Source organism: Oryx dammah, unplaced genomic scaffold (genome assembly GCF_014754425.2).
Source record: "Oryx dammah isolate SB20612 unplaced genomic scaffold, SCBI_Odam_1.1 HiC_scaffold_2, whole genome shotgun sequence".
Lineage (NCBI taxonomy): Eukaryota > Metazoa > Chordata > Mammalia > Artiodactyla > Bovidae > Oryx > Oryx dammah.
In genome coordinates, this window is record NW_024070186.1 from 24,038,552 (window position 1) to 24,059,832 (window position 21,281).

At 39.0% G+C, this 21,281-nt stretch overlaps 1 protein-coding gene across 4 annotated transcripts in view; it reads left to right on the forward strand.

Annotated features, from left to right (window-relative positions):
- Nucleotides 1-21,281, forward strand: part of PPP2R3A (protein phosphatase 2 regulatory subunit B''alpha) — a 242,383-nt gene that overhangs the window by 69,442 nt on the left and 151,660 nt on the right. The window contains exon 1 of one of the 4 annotated variants that reach the window (XM_040233125.1): nucleotides 18,798-19,300. The exons of the other annotated variants lie outside the window; for them this stretch is intronic. Within the exon in view, the coding sequence (XP_040089059.1) occupies nucleotides 19,169-19,300 (132 nt within the window). The 5' untranslated portion in view covers nucleotides 18,798-19,168. Of the gene's footprint in view, nucleotides 1-18,797; nucleotides 19,301-21,281 lie in introns of those variants that run through there. 4 annotated transcript variants of the gene reach the window in all.

Below are 21,281 nucleotides of genomic sequence, written 5' to 3' on the forward strand. Positions count from 1 at the left end.
GGGCCAAGTAGTTAATATTATAGTCTTTGCAGGTCATAAGTTTCTGTCATATAGTCTTGTTTTTTGTTTTTTCTCTTTTAAACAGCCTTTCAATAATGTAAAACTATTCTTAGCTCTAAGTCTTAAAAAATGGGCAGTGGGCCAAATTGTACTTTGTCAACCCCTGTCTTAAACAAATAGAAAAGTATTACGAATGACAGAAAAAGCTTTTTTATTACTCACCACTTTGCTTTATCAAATCTTAATGCTTTGCTATAGCTTTGCTTCAGATCTTTATTTAATATTTTCATTAATATCACCGTTTTTAAAAAAGTCACCTCAGATATAGTTGAAATCCCAAGGGTTCCCCTCCCCAGTATTCTCTCCTCTTCCAGAAGTAACCATTTCCTGAAATGTCAGTGCTTTTATCTCCTGGTCATGTTTTTATTCTTGCATACAGAGAATGAACAGAAAGTCCAGTTCAGTTCAGTCACTCAGTACTGTCCGACTCTTTGCAACCCCATGGACTGAAGCACGCCACACTTCCCTGTCCATCACTGCAACTCCTGGAGCTTACTCAAGCTCATGTCCATCAAGTCAGTGATGCCATCCAACCGTCTCATCCTCTGTTGTCCCCTTCTCCTCCCACCTTCAATCTTTCTCAGCATCAGGGTCTTTTCCAATGAGCCAGTTCTTCACATCAGATGACCAAAGTATTGGAGTCTCAGCTTCAGCATCAGTCCTTCCAATGAATATTCAGGACTGATTTCCTTTAGGATAGACTGGTTGGATCTCCTTGCAGTCCAAGGGACTCTCAAGAGTCTTCTCCAACACCACAGTTCAAAAGCAAATAAAATCAGAGAGGTAGGTTGGGGCCAACTTATGAATGACCTTGTATGCTATGCTAAAGTGTTTATTTCACAAAAAAGCAGCAGACTCACAGATATAGAGAACAAACTAATGGTTGCCAGTGGGGACAGGGGAGTGGATGGGGTCCAATATAGGCTTAGGGGAGTAAGAGGTATAAACTACTAGGTATAAAGTAAGCTACAAGGACATATTATGCAACACAGGGAATATAGCCAGTAGTTTATAATAACTATAAATGGAGCATAACCTTTAAAAATTGTGGATCACTGTATCATATACCTGTAACATATTATACAGCAACTATAGTTCAATTTTTTTTTTAAAAAAAAGATCATTCTAAGGGAGTGGCTAGCTAACAAAGATCTTAAAGCACAGGACTCCCACAGTATAGTTTTTAAGAATAATTTTTTAAAGAATAATAAATTTTAAATTAAGTCTTTTATTTTTTTTAATATTTTCAACAGTCAAAAATTTTCCAGTTGTTCAAAACATTTCAGTTAAAAGACTTATGTAAGGAACACATGGGAATTGCTTTTATTTGACATTTATGATTATCACTGAAAAGATCTACTTGACAATATTATATATCATTAATATTTTAATATGTATTTCAAAATAATTTCTCAAGAGGAATAGTATTTATTTTCCAGAAATACATTTCAAATCTGTATTGGGAGAGGGAATCAAAAAATACTAGAAGGATGTTGAGAGATTAGTACAGAGGATATCAGTCTAAATCAGGGATAAGATGAACAGATAAAGAAGTTGTGGTACCTATACAATGGAATATTACTCAACCATAAAAAGGAATGGATTTGAGTCAGCTGAACTGAAGTGGATGAACCTAGAGCCTATTATACAGAGTGAAGTAAATCAGAAAGAGAAAAGCAAATATCATATATTAGCACATATATATCGGAGAAGGCAATGGCACCCCACTCCAGTACTCTTGCCTGGAAAATCTCATGGACGGAGGAGCCTGGTGGGCTGCAGTCCATGGGGTTGCTAAGAGTCGGACACAACTGAGCGACTTCACTTTCACTTTTCACTTTCATGCATTGGAGAGGGAAATGGCAACCCATTCCAGTGTTCTTGCCTGGAGAATCCCAGGGACCGGGGAGCCTGGTAGGCTGTCGTCCGTGGGGTTGCACAGAGTTGGACACGATTGAAGTGACTTAGCAGCAGCAGCAGCAGCAGTACATATATATGGAATCTAGAAAAATGGTACTGATGAACCTGTTTGCAGGGCAGGAATAGAGATGAAGACATGGAGAACAGGCTTTTAGGCAAAGTGGGGTAAGGAGAGGGTGGGATAAATTCAGACAGTAGCATTGAAACATGTATGTTACCATATGTAAAATAGGTAACTAGTGGGAAGTTGCTATGTAGCACAGGGAGCTCAGCCCTGTTGCCGTGTGACAACCTGGGGGCGGTGGGTGGGAGGCAGTTTCAAGAGGGAGGGTATATATGTGTATTTATGGGTGATTCACACTGCTGTATGGTAGAAACCAACACAACACTGTAAAGCATTTATCCTCCAATTAAAGACACAAATCAGCTTTAAACAGCTTTTAAATCAGGGGTCAGAAACCTGTGGTCCATGGGCCAAATCTGACCTGACACCTGTGTTTATAAATAGTTTTATTGTAGCACAGCTACAGTCCTTCATTTCCTATGGACTGTGACTGCTCTTGTGCCCTATCTACAAAGTTGAGTAGTTGTAACAGAGACCTTAAAGCCTAATATACTTACTGTCTGGCCATTTATAGAAAAAGTTAGCTAATTTCCTGGTCTAGATATTATTTTGTGTAGATCAGCAAAACAGATTTTTGATAAGGTTCAGTGTGATATATTTTTAAAGACATCAGTAGCAAAAACTACCAATATGGCAATCAGATAGTCAAATAGAAATAGAAAAATAAGTAAGCCCGGAGTTTCAGAATTCTTCATCATGGGTTCTTATCTACATAGCTTTCTCCCTTTTCCTCTCCAGTCATTCCCTATCTCTGACTTTTCCACTTAAAACAGATTCCTTTTCATCCCATGTCTTATTCTCTGCTCTTTTTTCCTTTCTTTGCTCATGAACTTTCTCGCTGTGTCAAGTTCTATATAATTGGTCAGCAGGTGACAGGAAACAACCCTGTAGGTCCTGGAATAACAGACGTTACTCAAATAGGCCTGAAATGAGTTGAACAAAGACAATGGTATGTTTTCACTTATGTATAGAATCTTAAAAATTAGAGCAAATGAATATAACAAAACAGAAACAGACTCACAGATATAGTGGACAAACTAGTGGTTACTAGTAGGTTGAGGGGTGGGACATAGGGCAGGATAGGGAAGGGCATTAAGTGATAGAAACTACTAGGTGGAAAATAAACTACAAAATATATTGTACAGCATAGGGAATGCAGTCAATATTTTATAATAATTGAATGGAGTAAAATCTATAAAAATATCAAACCACTATAATGTACACCTAAAACTAATATAATATTGTAAATCAACTATACTTCAGTTAAAAAAAAAATAACAGATTGTGGAGGAGAGAAAGAGGGTGTGGCTGAGTTTTCAGAGGGTTTCATAATAACAAATGAGTGAATTACATGTCCATGAGTGTGACATGGACATAAAGTTTTTTTAAAAAACACTTAGAAAAATATACTGCTTTGGAAGTTCACCTAATAAATGATGTTTTAATTCTATATTTTATTACCTTTAGCAGATGATATTACAGTCATTTTTGGTCTGTTTTTAGCTTTATGGGACAATAACCTGTTAGCTGTTATTCACAGGTTAAAATAATAAACCCTAGCCTCCCCTGACAATTATTTTTTACTTAATTTTAGTGAAAACAAAGCCTGAGAAAAGTTTCCATTATTGCTTGTCTCCATTGAAAGAGTGGAGGGCAGGGGGAAGGACTTGTCAATGAAAGAGGAAAATTTTAAGGTAAACAAAAACGAAGATTTTTTTTAAGCTATACTGTAATGCTTAAGTCTAGTGAAACCTTACAAATTTCACTAACTGAAGGGGCTGCTGCTGCTGCTAAGTCGCTTCAGTCATGTCCGACTCTGTGCGACCCATGGACTGCAGCCTACCAGGCTCCTCCATCCATGGGATTTTCCAGGCGAGAGAACTGGAGTGGGTTGCCATTGCCTTCTCCGCTAACTGAGGGGGAAAGATATCTAAATTATTAGAAAGTTCAAATTAAAACTCTAATTTTCTAAAAAACTATTAAGAGTAAAAATGTTGTCAGAGTATTGCCAGATGTGAACTTTCAGTTCAGTTCAGTCATTCAGTCATGTCCGACTCTTTATGACCCCATGAATCACAGCACGCCAGGCCTCCATGTCCATCACGAGCTCCTGGAGTTCACTCAGACTCACGTCCATCGAGTCAGTGATGCCATCCAGCCATCTCATCCTCTGTCATCCTCTTCTCCTCCTGCCCCCAATCCCTCCCAGCATCAGAGACTTTTCCAATGAGTCAACTCTTTGCATGAGGTGGCCAAAGTACTGGAGTTTCAGCTTTAGCATCATTCCTTCCAAAGAAATCCCAGGGCTGATCTCCTTCAGAGTGGACTGGTTGGATCTCCTTGCAGGCCAAGGGACTGTCAAGAGTCTTCTCCAGCACCACAGTTCAAACGCATCAATTCTTCAGCACTCAGCCTTCTTCACAGTCCAACTCTCACATCCATACATGACCACAGGAAAAACCGTAGCCTTGACTAGACAGACCTTAGTCACCAAAGCAATCTCTCTGCTTTTGAATATGCTATCTAGGTTGGTCATAACTTTTCTTCCAAGAAGTAAGCGTCTTTTAATTTCATGGCTGCAATCACCATCTGCAGTGATCTTGGAGCCCCCCAAAATAAAGTCTGACACTGTTTCTACTGTTTCCCCATCTGTTTCCCATGAAGTGATGGGACTGGATGCCATGATCTTAGTTTTCTGAATGTTGAACTTTAAGCCAACTTTTTCACTCTCTTTCACTTTCATCAAGAGGCTTTTTAGTTTCTCTTCACTTTCTGCCATAAGGGTGCTGTCATCTGCATATCTGAGGTTATTGATATTTCTCCCGGCAGTCTTGATTCCAGCTTGCGCTTCTTCCAGCCCAGCATTTCTCATCATGTACTCTGCATGTAAGTTAAATAAGCAGGGTGACAATAAACAGCCTTGACATACTCCTTTTCCTATTTGGAACTAGTCTGTAGTTCCATGTCCAGTTCTAACTGTTGCTTCCTGACCTGCATACAGATTTCTCAAGAGGCAGATCAGGTGGTCTGGTATTCCCATCTCTCTCAGAATTTTCCACAGTTTATTGTGATCCACATAGTCAAAGGCTTTGGCATAGTCAATAAAGCAGAAATAGATGTTTTTCTGGAAATCTCTTGCTTTGAACTTTAGCAGGACCTATTTCAAAAATGGGATAAAGATCACTTTTATAATTGTTAAAAAATTGTTAAAGAAGAAAGTATATGAATGGCTGGTACCCCACAGTCAAGCTTGTTTGGGGTGAGAAGGCCCAGAATTCACTTAGCACTTGGGGATTAGCTGACTGAATATACTACATTTTTGGTCAAGTGGACCATATACAGGGACATGTAAGTTATCCAGATTTTGATTTGGTGATTTGGCAGGAGCTCCGGGCAGGAATGGCTCAATCATGAGCCTGGAAGTTTATTTCAGCACAGTTAATACATTATTATGTAAATGGGGGTTGCCAAAATGATTTTAAAAGGATAGTTTCTAAATAGCTTACGCATGTACTGTGTAGAGCGCACAATTGGGGATTAAGATGAATCAGACATCATAAGCCTTTCTGGAGCCCACAGTCTAGTAGAAGAGATGAGCTATTTACTGTGATGCAGAGTGAAAAGAATGAATTCCATGAGAGAGAGATGAAATGCTACAGGAGTTCAGAGGATGGAGAGAGAGAGATCCCAGCTTGTCCAATTCAGGGAAGTTTCTCTGGAGGAAATAGCATTTGGATATGCATACGTGATGGACAGGGAGGCGTGGCATGCTGCGATTCATGGGGTCACAAAGAGTCGGACACGACTGAGCGACTGAACTGAACTGAACCCTTATCTCATTTAGTGAATTTACTTAAAGTCCTAAATGTTATTATAGTGTTAATGGTACTAAGGTTAGAGGTTTATTTATCTCATTGGCTTGGACCATTTCCATTCTGTTCTAAGATGTAAAAATGTACCTTAATCTTCTCCAGTTCAGTTCAGTTGCTCAGTCATGTCCGACTCTTTGCAACCCCATGAATCACAGCACGCCAGGCTTCCCTGTCCATCACCATCTCCCACTCAGACTCACATCCATCGAGTCAGTGATGCCATCCAGCCATCTCATCCTCTGTCATCCCCTTCTCCTCCTGCCCCCAATCCCTCCCGGCATCAGAGACTTTTCCAATGAGTCAACTCTTCGCATGAGCCAAAGTACTGGAGTTTCAGCTTTAGCATCATTCCTTTCAAAGAAATCCCAGGGCTGATCTCCTTCAGAATGGACTGGTTGGATCTCCTTGCAGTCCAAAGGACTCTCAAGAGTCTTCTCCAACACCACAGTTCAAATCAGTTCTTTGGCACTCAGCTTTCTTTATAGTCAACTCTCACACTCATACATGACTACTGGTAAAACCATAGCTTTGATTAGACGGACCTTTGTCAGCAAAGTAATGTCTCTGGTCTTTTTATTATGCTGTCTAGGTTGGTCATAGCTTTTCTTTCCAGGAGCAAGTGTCTTTTAATTTCATGGCTGCAGTCGCCATCTACAGTGATTTTGGAACCCCCAAATATAAAATCTCTCACTGTTTCCATTGTTTCCCCATCTATTTGCCATGAAGCGATGGGACTGGATACCATGATCTTAGTTTTCTGAATGATGAGTTTTAAGCCAACTTTTTCACTCTCCTCTTTCACTTTCATCAAGAGGCTCTTTAGTTTTTCTTCACTTTCGGCCATAAGGGTGGTGTCATTGGTGTATATGTGAAGTTGTTGATATTTCTCCCAGCAATCTTGATTCCAGCTTGTCCTTCTTCCAGCCCACCATTTCTCATGATGTACTCTGCATATAAGTTAAATAAGCAGGGTGACAGTGTACAGCCATGACATATTCCTTTCCCGATTTGGAACCAGTCTGTTGTTCCATGTCCAGTTCTAACTGTTGCTTCTTGACCTGCATACAGATTTCTCAAGAGGCAGGTCAGGTTGTCTGGTATTCCATCTGTTGAAGAATTTTCCACAGTTGGTTGTGAGCCACACAGTCAAAGGCTTTGGCTTAGTAAATAAAGCAGAAGTAGATTGCTTTTTTGATGATCCATTGGATGTTGGCAGTTTGATCTCTGGCTCCTCCGCTTTTTCTAAATCCAGCTTGAATATCTGGAAGTTCACAGTTCACATACTATTGAAGCCTGGTTTGGAGAATTTTGAGCATTACTTTGCTAGCATGTGAGATGAGCATGCAATTGTGCAGTAGTTTGAACATTCTTTGGCATTGCCTTTCTTTGGGATTGGAATGAAAACTGACCTTTTCCAGTCCAGTGACCACTGCTGAGCTTTCCAAATTTGCTGGCATATTGAGTGCGGCACTTTCACAGCATTATCTTGCAGGATTTGGAATAGCTCAACTGGAATTCCATCACCTCCACTAGCTTTGTTTATAGTGATGCTTTCTAAGGCCCACTTGGCTTCACATTCCAGGATGTCTGGGTCTAGGTGAGTGATGACACCATTGTGATTATCTGGGTCATGACGATCTTTTTTATATAGTTCTTCCGTGTATTCTTGCCATCTCTTCTTAATATCTTCTGCTTCTGTTAGGTCCATACCATTTCTGTCCTTTATTGTGTCCATCTTTGCCTGAAATGTCCCCTTGGCATCTCTAATTTTCTTGAAGGGATCTGTAGTCTTCCCCATTCTGTTGTTTTCCTCTATTTCTTTGCATTGATCACTGAGGAAGGCTTTCGTATCTCTCCTTGCTATTCTTTGGAACTCTGCATTCAGATGCTTATATCTGTCCTTTTCTCCTTTGTCTCCAGCTTCTCTTCTTTTCTCAGCTATTTGTAAGGCCTCCTCAGACAACCATTTTGCCTTTTGGCCTTTCTTTTTGTTGGGGATTGTCTTGATCACTGCCTCCTGTACAATGTCACGAACCTCCATCCATAGTTCTTCAGGCACTCTATCAGATCTAATCCCTTGAATCTGCTTGTCACTTTCACTGTATAATCAAAAGGGATTTGATTTAGGTCATACCTGAATGGTCTAGTGGTTTTCCCTACTTTCTTCAATTTAAGTCTGAATTTGGCAATAAGGAGTTCATGATCTGAACCACAGTCAGCTCCTGGTCTTGTTTTTGCTGACTGTACAGAGCTTCTCCATCTTTGGCTGCAAAGAATATAATCAGTCTGATTTTGGTATTGACCATCTGTTGATGTCCATGTGTAGAGTTTTCTCTTGTGTTGTTGGAAGAGGGTGTCTGCTATGACCAGTGCGTTTTCTTGGCCAAACTCTGTTAGCCTTTGCCCTCCTTCATTTTGTACTCCAAGGCCAAATTTGCCTGTTACTCCAGCTATCTCTTGACTTCCTACTTTTGCATTCCAGCCCCCTATAATGAAAATGACATCTTTTTTTGGATGTTAGTTCTAGAAGTTCTTGTAGGTCTTCATAGAACTGTTCAGCTTATGCAGTGTTACTCGTTGGGGCGTAGACTTGGATTACCATGATGTTGAATGGTTTGCCTTGGAAATGAACAGAGATCATTCTGTCATTTTTGAGACTGCATCCAAGTACTGCATTCCAGACTCTTCTGTTGTTATGAGGGCTGCTTCATTTCGTCTAAGGGATTCTTACCCACAGTAGTAGATATAACGGTCATCTGAGTTAAATTCACCCATTCCAGTCCATTTTCAGAGACGGCAATGGCAACCCACTCCAGTACTCTTGCCTGGAAAACCCCATGCGCAGAGTAGCCTGGAAGGCTGCAGTCCATGGGGTCGCTACAAGTCGGACACGACTGAGTGACTTCACTTTCACTTTTCACTTTCATGCATTGGAGAAGGAAATGGCAACCCACTCCAGTGTTCTTGCCTGGAGAATCTCAGGGACGGAGGAGCCTGGTGGGCTGCCATCTGTGGGGTCGCACAGTTGGACACGACTGAAGCGACTTAGCAGCAGTCCATTTTAGTTCGCTGATTAGGTCCTAGAGTGTCAACATTCACTCTTGCATCTCCTGTTTGACTACTTCCAATTTACCTTGATTCATGGACCTAGCATTCCAGGTTCCTATGCAGTATTGTTCTTTACAGCATTGGACTTTACTTCCATCACCAGTCACATCCACAACTGGGTGTTCTTTTTGCTTTGGCTCTGTCTCTTCATTCTGGAGTTGTTTCTCCACTGTTCTCCAGTAGCATATTGGGCACCTGCCAAGCTGCAGAATTCATCTTTCAATGTCCTATCTTTTTGCCTTTTCATACTGTTCATGGGGTCCTCAAGGCAAGAATACTGAAGTGGTTTGCCATTCCCTTCTCCAGTGGACCATGTTTTGTCAGAACTCTCCACCATGACCCATCCGTCTTGGGTGGCCCTACGTGGCGCGGCTCGTAGTTTCATTGAGTTAGACAAGGCTGTGGTCCATGTTAATCTTCTCCATCTATCTTACAAATAGAAGTTTTTGGTCCTTGGGGAATCCAGTAAGGGAGGCTAGATGGCTAGATCATAAATCCATTATTTCAAACCCAAGCTCTCTGGTAGTCTAATCTTGATGATTAAGAGTAAGTCAAATTGGCTTAACAGAACTCTCCTTCCTAGAGAGTATAAAAGAAAATATCAGGCTGCTGTGCTTATCTTATTTCAAATTCTAAGTTGATAGGACTCATCCTAATAAAGTAAAGGGTTAGATGGGTAGTTCCTGTTGTTTTTTGCAGGTTTTAAGTCACACTTTAAGCAGACAGTCTTATCTGACAGCCTGATTCATGTCTTATCTTTTACCACTTCAGGCTCCAAAATTATAATCTCCAGCTCCCAAACCTATACCTAATAAAGATGAAATTTTAAAATAAGCACATGCAGAGAGATTTATGTGTCCTCAAGTTTCTTTGCCTGGCACTATCCTCCATTGGCCTTTATTTAACAAATGGTAGCATTAAATAAGTATTTATTAAATGAATAAATAAGTGAATGAATAATCAAATGAAGGGATTTTTGCTTGTCTGGTTTGCCTGCTTCTCAAGTAGAAACTGTGCTCTCTTGCCTGAAGGCCGTCTCTTTCCTGGCCCTTGGCTTCTCAAGGATGCATGCAAAAGGACCTGACAACTGGTTCCCTTCTAGTACTTGAGGCTGGTGCCTCAGCAAGACTCAGATCTCACCCAGACTTGTAGCCTCTTAATTCCTCTAGCTTGTAACACCTAAAAACCTATGGAGCTCTGGGGGAAATCCCATCACCTCCCCTGACAAGAGGGGAGAACCCCATTAAAAGTATAGATCATTTTACCTTATCAGAGGATGAAAGTCTCTTGATTATAGACTGTAGGCATTTTGAGCGGGTGCTCTCTTATTCACCACTTCACCCTCAAGCCCTGTTGTAGTACCTCCACATATGAGCTGTTTATTTAAATCCTGAAAATTCCTTTTCCCTGTCTTAGAAGTCCCACCTTCATCCCAACAGATTTAGCTTGGAAAAGAACTTTTCTGGCCACTTACCTTCAGTATAGCATTTGTTTTTTGTTTGTTTTTGGATGCCCAAGAGGGTCAGAGAAATCTTTCAATGTGGGTATGAGTTGTACCGTTACTAGAACTTACTTTGTTTCTTTCTGACCCTGATCAGTAATATGTGTCTCAGATATCATTCCAGGGGGAATCAAGAGCCTTCCTAGGTTAATGATCTAATATTATGAGTCTTTTCAAAGTTTAGATTTTATATTGTATAATTTCATATATGTTTAAATGTAGAATAATTATGAAAATGAGATTATAGAAGAACACACTTTTGGAATCTTATTAAAAGCTTCTTCTGAAGCATTCTTCTTTTACTTTCCAGGTTTGTATCCATACCTTCATTAAGATTGAGCAGTCATATCACTGGGGGAAAATGTTTCTTCTCCCTCAGCTTTAGGTGCTGACAGTTTCTTGGGTTCAGTGCTGCAAATATTTGAATAGAAATCAAAGCACTCATCAATACAGCAAGAAATTATTCTCCCTTCTACTTCATTTAACCACCACAGAGATTAATAAAAGTAAAGGGATCTGGCCAGTGGCACATATAAATTTACAGGATGAGTTCAACAGGTATTTCCCCTCCACTTTTAATGTCTTCTGAGATCAGGTCCTGTTACATCTCCATGCTTTCTAAGTATTCACATCAATTGTCAAGATAAAGATGTAAATTGTAAAATGAATATACCAATGTGATCCCTTTTTGTAATTAGTATGTTTATGTGTATGCAAAAAACTGAGGGGTAAATGCACTCTAAATTACACATGTTCTTGTAGAAGCAAGACTGAGACCCAGATATCCAGGTATTCCTGATATGTATAGCCCTCCCCAGCCTCCAAAACAGAAGTGAAAGGAGCTCCCAGAACTCAGATTGCTTCTGGTCAGCCTGTGGTTCCCCTCATGGACCTACCCAGCACACAGCTTCAATATTCTCTGCCTTAAGATCAGGACTAATCTAATAGCCCTTCATCCCTGTTTACATCAGTCACCACAGAAGTCGGGGAGTTCACATAACCACTCACCTCCTCACCCTACTCTTGTATATCCTGTTTCTGAGTCCAGCCCTGAAATCTTTCACTGTGCCCTCTTGATCATTCACTGGCAAAATGTCCTAGGTCATCAATCTCTTACTAAACAGTCCCTTTACCCTCTTGTTCTATCTGAAACCCTTCTCTCCCTAAGGGTGTGTGCTAAGTTGCTTCCGTGGTGTCCGACTCTTTGTGGACCCATGGACTGTAACCCGCCAGACTCCTCCGTCCATGGGATTCTTCAGGCAAGAATACTAGATTGGGTTGCCGTGCCCTCCTCCAGGGGATCTTTCTGACCCAAGGACTGAACTCCTACATCTCTTATGTCTCCTGCATTGGCAGGCAGGTTCTTTACCACTAGCACCACCTGGGAAGCCCAGGGGTACTATAGCCGTGTGAAATGGTGACTCTTTTCTTTCCCACTCCACCCCGTCTCACTGGATCTGGAGGAAGCAGTAAATGTTCTTGCGTTTCACTGCAACTTCCAGAGTATTCTTTTTCCCACTTCTCTGAAACTACCATCCCCCAGCTTTGAGCTAATGTCGTCAGACTCACTACCCACCATGCTTAGTTGCTCAGTCGTATAACTCTTTGCGACCCCATGGACTGTAGCTCAACAGGCTCCTCTGTCCACGGGATTTTCCAGGCAAGAATCTGGAGTGGGTTGACATGCCCTCCTCCAGGGGACCTTCGCAGCCGAGGGCTCAAACCCAGGTCTCCAGTATTGCAGGCAAATTCTTTACCAGCTGAGCCACAAGGGAAGCCCTACCCTTCCTTGACTGCCAACCCCAGGTCCCTTCCTTGATGATTTTAGCTGCTGGCTGTTTGACACTTTTCAATACTACTTGCCAAGATTCTCGTGAGTTCAGTAGATGAGGCAGCCAATCCATGAGCTTCTCAGTTCTTTGATCTCTCCTCCAGTGAGCTTGTCGTCTGCCCTTCTTTAGCTAGTCATTCTCTGGTCCTGTTTTTATGTCAGTGGCTTTGGAAGTGTAGTTCCCAACTAACAGCATTAGCATCACCTGGGAACTGATAGAAATACATATTCTCAGGCCCCGGCCCCTTTCTCCCCTGCAGTCATCAATTTTTTCCCTTTGATCATTCCATCAACTGATAAGCATGCACAGTTCTCCCCTCTTTAAAACCAGGCATTCAAAAGACACTTTGGCATGCAGGAGATACAGCTCCATCAGCTATTATATTTGCAACATAAAGATCATCCCTAGGGTCCTTGACCATCAATTATAGCCTTCTCTTTTGACATCTCTTAATTCACCCCAAACTACTGAGAAACCATACACATGCATACACCCCACAAAGACACCGGGGCAAGGTATTTAGGGGGGGCAAGGTGTTTTACAGTACTGCCACTGTGCATTCTCTGATACTCAACATGGCAGTGTCAGTGGATTAGAAACCCACTATTCCTTCTAACTGAAGTTGTCTGACATATTTATGAGCCCAAAATTAATTTCTTGTGCTCTATAATGAGCAGTCTCTTCTTGAAGTAATTGCTGAGGAAGAAGAAAGGCAGACTAAGAAGTACAGTTTATGTACTCTAGGGGCCAGAAGTTGTAGAGGTCCAAGAACTGTCATGTGCAATAATTTTAGGGTCTATGTTATCTCTCCCTGCCCCAGATCCCAGAAGAACATCTACTCCCAAGTGTTAGGAACACTGAGAGGTAAAAATACTAGATTTGTGGGTTCTTTCTCTTATGGGTCCTGGAATGTGTTCCTATCATTTCGATGCAGTTGAAGCAAGACACAGAAATGCTTATTAGATCTGCTCCTGTTTTTCTGCAACCAGTGAAGATAAGGCTAAAGGAGCAAAGAAGCCATAGATCAACACAACCACCCGCCTCCATTCCCCACTCCAGTGCTCCACTACTTAGGAGTAAAATAATGTTACTGGCAAAACAGAGCAAGCTATTAAATAATGCAGAGACACCAAGTTGGAGCATAAATGAGGATATAAGAATGTAGGATTAAGAGAAATTAAATAATTAGCTTATAATCAGTTTTCTCTGTTAAAGCTTTATGATGATATTTTAAGCAAAGTCTGTGATTCCAAGTTATTATACCTTTTTTTTTATTAATAACTGCTTTGCCAGTTAGAGCCAAGATGAGAAAGACTTTTTAAAGTTGAGATATAGTAGTATAAAATTTACCCTTTTAAAAGTGCCTAATTTAATATGTACGGCTGAGTCCCTTTGGTGTCCACCCGAAACCTATCACAGCATTGTTAATTGGCTATACTCCAATACAAAAATTAAAAGTTAAAAAAATAAAGTGCCTAATTAAGAATCACTACATTGTACACCTATAACATATAATATTGTACATCAGCTGAACCTCAGTTAAAACTGTATGCCCCGTCATGTTTATTGTATCACTTTATGTTTATACATTAATAAAATACAACCACAGAAAGTGCATAATTCATAGGTTTTTAGTATATTCAACAAGATTATGTAACCATCAGCACTGATTCCAGAACATTTTCATCACTTCACAAAAAATCTGTATTCATTAGCAGTCACTCCCCATCCCCCCAGCCACCAGCCCCTGGCAATCACTAATCTTTCCATCTCTATGGATTTGCCTAGTTTGGACATTTCATGTAAACGGAATCATACAATATGTGGTCTTTTGTGTCTGGCTTCTTTCACTTAGCAAATGCTTTAAAGGTTTATCATGTAGTATGTGTCGGTATTTCATTCCTTTTTATGGTTAAATAATGTCCCATTGTAGGAATATACCACATTCTGTTTATTCATCAGTCAACTGATGGCCATTTGGGGGTTTCCACTTTTTGGCTACTGTGAATAACACTACTATGAACATTCACATATAAGTTTTTATGCAGACAGAAAGGCTTTTGATTTAGCATTTTCAAGTTTTTCGAAACAGCCAGCTTCCTTTTTAAAATCAGAAGTACCCTCTTCATGTAGCAGAACTTCCTCTTTAATATGTAACTTTTTTTTCTCCTGTAGCATCTTATGAGCAAAATCTTTTGATGTGAATTTAGAGTGACTCTGCTGCTTTCTGGACCTGGTTCTGATATTTAGCACAGGTCCTCACAGCTGAGCTGATTCCCAGGCTTGCTGTGCTTCACGCAGATGTTGATGGCTTTGCTGCATTGTTTTTTCCAACCAGGTCTTAACTCTGAGACCTTGGTGGATGCTGTTCTCTCAGTCTCCAAAGTCATCTTCATTTGAGGCTGGTATGACTTTACATGTTGGTTTGTAAAATAAAAGCTAGACTTATTTTAGGACAAAATGTTGCATATACAACATTAACTGTTTAGCAGTTTTATATAATTCAAAATAAGTGATTTACATCTTCAGCAGGTATTCAAAATTTTCTCTATCTTCTGTAATCAACCCATTATTTTCTTAAAACATCCCATAGAACTGGTGGGGAAGGGCAAAGAGTTGTGAAAGGATTTGGAAAGCTCTGGAAAATCCATCCTGAGTTTCAAACTAAACTTCAAAAAGTGAATTCTACAAAAACAGAATATGTTGGTGTCATATACAATTTTATCTTCTGTCTGCTCCCACTGTCACCTTCCTTCAGGATGCAAGCTCTTTCTGGACTCACTCGTCAGTTCTGCAGGTCATTTCAGGACATGATGAAGGAATATCTTTTCTCACTTCGTATACTGGATATACTTGATATACTGGAGGCTACCCTAAAACAATTCTTTAGTTTTTAGAGTCATTTCAGAGAGACCAGCCGCTCTTCTGTGTACCCCTGCCAGGGAGCCTGTAAAACCCTGTAACTCAAGAACCCACCAAACTTGTTCTCTTTGAGAAAGGTTATCCTCCTTACTCAAGCAACATATATAGAATGATGAGATAGGAAAGGAACCCCAGTTGAGGCAGCTGGGTCTTGAGGTAGCACCTGATCTACCCCAGTCATTCTCACAGCAAGAGAGCACTCGTCTTTCTCATCCTCTAGTCAGCACAGCTGCCCTGAAGACCCAGGTTGGGCCTATGGTCCAGACAGGACAACCTGGGTCTTCAGGCAGTGCATGCCCATGAATGATCTGCAGGCCAAAAAAGAGATGCAGGTTGCTGGGCAGGAGACACCTACTGTTGGCTAGCTCTCTTGTTCTGAGAGACTTCATGTATGCTGCAGAGGACAGGAGAGAATATCTCATGGTTTATTCCAGAAGGACACTGGGAAGACCCTTACAGTCCACTCCTTCCATTATAACTGCCCAACTTTCCATCTTTTCAAGTTGGATTTATAAACTATAGTTTTATGTTCTTCCTCATTCTGTTTAGTCCCTCCAGGGAAACCTCTCACCTAGAAACAGCTTTTCCCTTCCAGCACCCAGCCTCAAGGGCTGTATACTTTTCTCTGTGATCAAAATAGAGAAGAGAGTAGATTATAGGCTGTGTTTGAAATAATAGTGAAACTCCTTATGTTCGACCTTTTCCCGGTAAAGAAGAGGTCACTCTAAAACCCATGTTCTTTGCTGCTGTGTTCTAGTTATCATATACTTCTTGAAACCAGCTCACGTTCTCAGATTCTTTCTAGAACCAAGCAGGTATACTTACATAGAAACACAAGTAAATAAGATAAAGGCAAATAAATTTCAAAATAAGTCTTTCTCTGTCAGTAACTCATTGCCACAGACCATTTCTTCCCTAACTCCCTTTAGGGGACCTGGCCTTTTCTCCCCTATGAATTTTTGGGAAAGCACTTGGATAAATAAAAACTTAAGAGCTTATTTCGCCATCAAAAGACGTGGAGAAATGTTTTCTTCTTGCCTAAGAGGGATAGCAGGACAGGCATTTAACCACTGTTCTGACTTTGAACCTCAAAAGATTTATGAGAAGTAAATGAAATGAAAGTATTAATTTTCCTTTGCTCCAAACCGAGATTGTGCTAGGTGCGATGAAGAAAGGATCACTTCTTTATCATCATATCCTCAGCACTCAGTAAAGTAACTGTATATAAAAAGCATCAGAAAAATATTTGTTGAATGATTGACTTGAAAATTGACCATACCCTCAACAGTTTAGACACTGTTGGAAAATATTGTCAGATTATAAAATATTAGAGTAGAAGCCCATTTACCTGAACATGATTGGGTTATGGGTAGTTACTCAGTAGGACATCATAAACTCTATGTATTCTATAAAATGTGTATGTTAAACATTTTAACTCAGACATCAAGTATTCAGATCTTTTAATGTAGTGCCAAAGTCTTTTCTTTGGAAATAAGTGTCATAGCTGGAAACTGAAGTTTCATGACATCTTTCTTTAATAAATCATACTTAGTACATTTGTTCCCTTATTTCCAGGAACTTGAGTCAGCAGTAAAACAGTTTGAATGTAGATACATTCTAGATTTAAATGTTTTTTCTTTTATTGCACCAATAATTTAATTTCACGGTGACAAAATTTCAGTAGTTTTTTGCCTTTACTAAGTCTTATATATTCAATTTAGAGTCTTCCCCTCAATTCTAAAAATATCAACCCTTTTTCCACATTCATTAGTTTATGAATTGAATAATTACTGTGAAAAGTACAACCAGTATAAACAAGTGGGAATGAGTACAGCTAGCTCTTAGTAAGCATTAAACTCAGCTACTGAGATAAGACACATGAGAGCATAACAGAAACTAAACTATTAGCCATGAATCAGTGTGTCCAGGGCATTGGTGGTTTTCTTTTATAGATGAAATGGAGAGAGAGCATTGGCTCATCCAGAGAATAAATGGAATCATTCAAGAAAGATTCTACAGTATTTTATTAAGAGAATCGCAGTAAGGGGGCTTAAATAGGTAATCCTTTATGAAATAGGTAATCCTTTATGAAATGGGTAAAACTTGAGTTGAATTTTGAAGGATGGTTAATGTGTATATAATTTGAGAAAGAGTGTTCTCAGGAAGGGAATGAAAAGTCACCCCCCAAAGCCACAGGTTGATATTGGGAAGGGGAAAAATACAGCAAAGTTGCGATTTAATTGAAAAAGCATTATTTCATAAGTCTAAAAACCCAGTTGGATTCATAACAAACTTATTAAATGTTTTAATTTGGAGGTAAATAATGAAAGAGATATTAGAGTATTACAAACAAGAGTGTAGGGGAAGCCACCTAGCTCAAAGAGTCAGCCTGAAATGAGGAAAATTGGGGGGACAAAGGAAAGGCCCAGGTTAAAGCATTAGCCCAGTGCTTTCAGTGTAATCCTCTTTTAATCAGAATATATACTAAAAACTGTCAGGTAAGATTTTGTATGAGTGGAGAATTCTACAGCTTAAGAAATTTGAAAACTATGGATTTAGATATATAAGCCAAATATACATGTTACAAAATGTTGTCAAAACTGAAGAATTTAATTCCCAATAATTAGACAAAAGTTCAGCTAAAGAGAATCATAAGCTCTTTTTGGTTTAGGGGGTTTATTTGATAATATTTGATTTATGCTTTCAATTAGTAGAAAATCAATATGGATTTAAATATGGGTGATTGAAAATAAAAATTGAATTCTGAATATTAAATACGAGTGAGTACTTGATTCACTTGTAAATAAGGGAGCTATTCAATATATGATAAAATAATAGAATATTTTTAAAATCTGAGAATTCTTCAAAGCGTCTTAAGAAAAACAAGTCTCACAAATTCAAGATCTGTTATGTCATTGCTGTGTGATCATCTTTTGTACCTTTACGATAGCCAAATTTCATTCACTTCTCTGCATCTAAATCTGCTTTCTTTTGGAATTCTGTCACGTTCTTTGACAATAAATTTTCAAATGTATCCAGATTCAGAATCACTTCAGAAAAGTATATTTATAGTCTTCTGCAAACAAACCAAAAAATTCTTTTAAATTTTAAAATCTGAGACTTAACAAATCTCTTTGTATATTCCCATTTGAGGATAAAAGTGTTTTTCTCCATATTTTTCTCCATACATCCTGTGGATATACCTAGAGGGTGTTGGATATTTGCTTCCCTTCTAATAAGGAAATTTTTTAAAGTTAAAATGATAGTTTCACATTTGAAGTGCAGCATGTTTTTTTTTTTTTTGTCATAAAATATTAAGTAACGAAATAAAAAATCCTCTACACATTCTCTTCTAGCTTGAGCAGGAACTGTTTTATGTGGGTTGACACCTCATATACTCTTGAGTTTAAGAAGTTAGCTTTATCTGAGAAGTCACTATTTTTAGGTCCAGCTGTAATGTTTCTAACTTTGGTGTGCAGAGTAGTGGGTGCTTCCTTTCCCAGAAGGCTCTGTATTCTCTACATGGGCAGGTCAATTTGACGTAAAGCTACCTACGCGGAGCAGCAGGCCCATTGCAGCCCGTTTCTTACTTGAAAATTATGAGCAGGTCTTGGGAGCCACAGACTTTACTTGGGAACCAGCTGCATGTCAGTACAAGCATGGATTGTGGTCTCTGGAGGCTGGGAGAGCACAATGCTTGAACTTAATTTCTTTGGGAGATAAAGAAGAAAAAAATACCTTTCTACCTGACAAGATTGACACCGTATAAAATCTGACTATCTTCAGAAGTGTGCTGGACAGTTGCTAAGTAAACATCCACTTTTCAAAGATGATGATCAAGGAAACATCTCTACGAAGGGACCCGGATTTAAGGGGAGAGTTAGCTTTCCTGGCAAGGGGCTGTGATTTTGTTCTCCCGTCACGGTTTAAGAAGCGGCTGAAGTCATTTCAGCAGACACAGGTTTGAAACTTGGGTGTTTCTTTTAAAATATTTTTATTACTAATAAAACCACCCAGTGAACTAACTTACAAATAATTTTACAGCTCACTTGATATTAGATCAAGGAATTAATCCGTGTCCTCTATTCAGCTATTTCCAGAAAGCTATTTGTAGAGAGATTCCAACAGGTTTAAAAATAGACCTTCTGGACCTGAAGTACAGTACTCACATTTTTCTCTTGTAGAGAGAGAATCCAGTTTTAGAGACAATAAATACAACTTAACAAATATTTTGTAATTTAGAATTTTTCATAAAAATATCTTTGAGAAATTAGAATTTCCATATTAAAAGCCTGTTTACACTTTGAATCAGTAGACTAAATTTGTTTTAACATGCATACATCTGTAATTAATCTTTTTTAAAAAGGAATATTGATCCTAATAATCATGGTTTTTTGAAAAGACTATTTTTACATATATCAGCAGTTGTGTGTGTATGATATACTGTGTATAGGCAGTTACTTCTGGGTTGTGAAAGAATGTCTTCCCTCAGCTGTGAGGTTGAGTCATTTCTGTCTGCAGAGACCATGCTTACTTGCTTACAACCATAGGGCTAGTATCTCATGAAACAAGTTGCCTAGCATTGCATACAGTACAAATTGTGAGCCATATCATGACGGACATCCAGAATCCAGCAAGAAACTACAGTTTCATAGTTATTCTGACCTACAGTAATTTCAAATTATTTGATTGAACCATGTGAAATTGCTTTTTTAAAAACAGGTTAAAAATGGTCAAATATTGGAACTGCTACAATGACATAATAGCATTAGGGTACTGTTCAGAATGACTATCTAAATGATACTGTAAGGTTATGGAGAGCTGAGATACTTTGCACAGCTAATTCTCTTTATCTCTTTTAATTCTCTTGTAATCCTAGATTTGAATGAAAAAGTTTCATCAAAGTGGGCAGATGCTAAACTTAGTAAATCTGACAAACTTTATATTACTGTTTTATTCTATAATGTTGTAAAGTGTCAGTTTTATTAAACTCCTTTAAGGTTTAAATTATATGTCTCCTATTGAACTCAGTGAAAAGTAAATCAGTATACCTGAAAAGTTCAGAATAAATGCATTCTTTTTTCTTTCCCCTTTAAATATTAACATCAGTTTTATTAAATATGGAATTACACAGTGAATTAGTAAATACTTGCCTATTAGTGAACTGCTCTATGTTAAGTACACTGAGGAAAGCAAGGTAGGCTATTATATAATTGAATATTTTCCTATTCAAACTAAAACTTTGACAGATAGCCTGGGTTTGTTCTGAATGTCACTTACTTCTGTCAAAGCAAAAGCAAAAACAATGAAAAGCTTGCTCTAAACCTTCTCCAGTAGTGTGTGTTCACTAGACTATTGAGTTTCATCTCCACTGGGACTGTGGCCTTAATCCTATGGTCATAACTGCCCTGAAGTTATCCATAAGTGCCCTGGCTGTCACACTATGGGCAACATTTTGGGGAAACAAAAAAGACTTTTGACAATTGTATGCTTGTAGTCTCACAAATCTCTTTAGAATTTTAGAATAATAGAATGGAAATGACACTTAATACAAATGACCTAAGTAAAGCTGCTGAAGAATTATATGCCTTATTTTAGAAATTTAAGAATTGTTTCTTCTGTTATTGACTCATAGGACTGTGTAATAATAGTTGTGGGTTTAGCATCAAGGCAGAGAGAAATATTACTTAGAATAGATTATGAGTTTGTTGACTTGAAAGTAGTGTGTAAACTTTAAATTGCCTTACAAGTGTAAATTATTATTTTATTTGTTATTGAAGCTGAAAGACCATGCCACGTTATGTTTAATCTTTTGAGAACCCCATCCTTTGGCACCTTTGAGCCGTTTCCCTGTATTACATCCTGTAATTTCCTTTAATCCTCACAACAACCTTCCAAGAAGAATGGGTTATAATCTATTTTATTACTGAAATTCTGAAAGG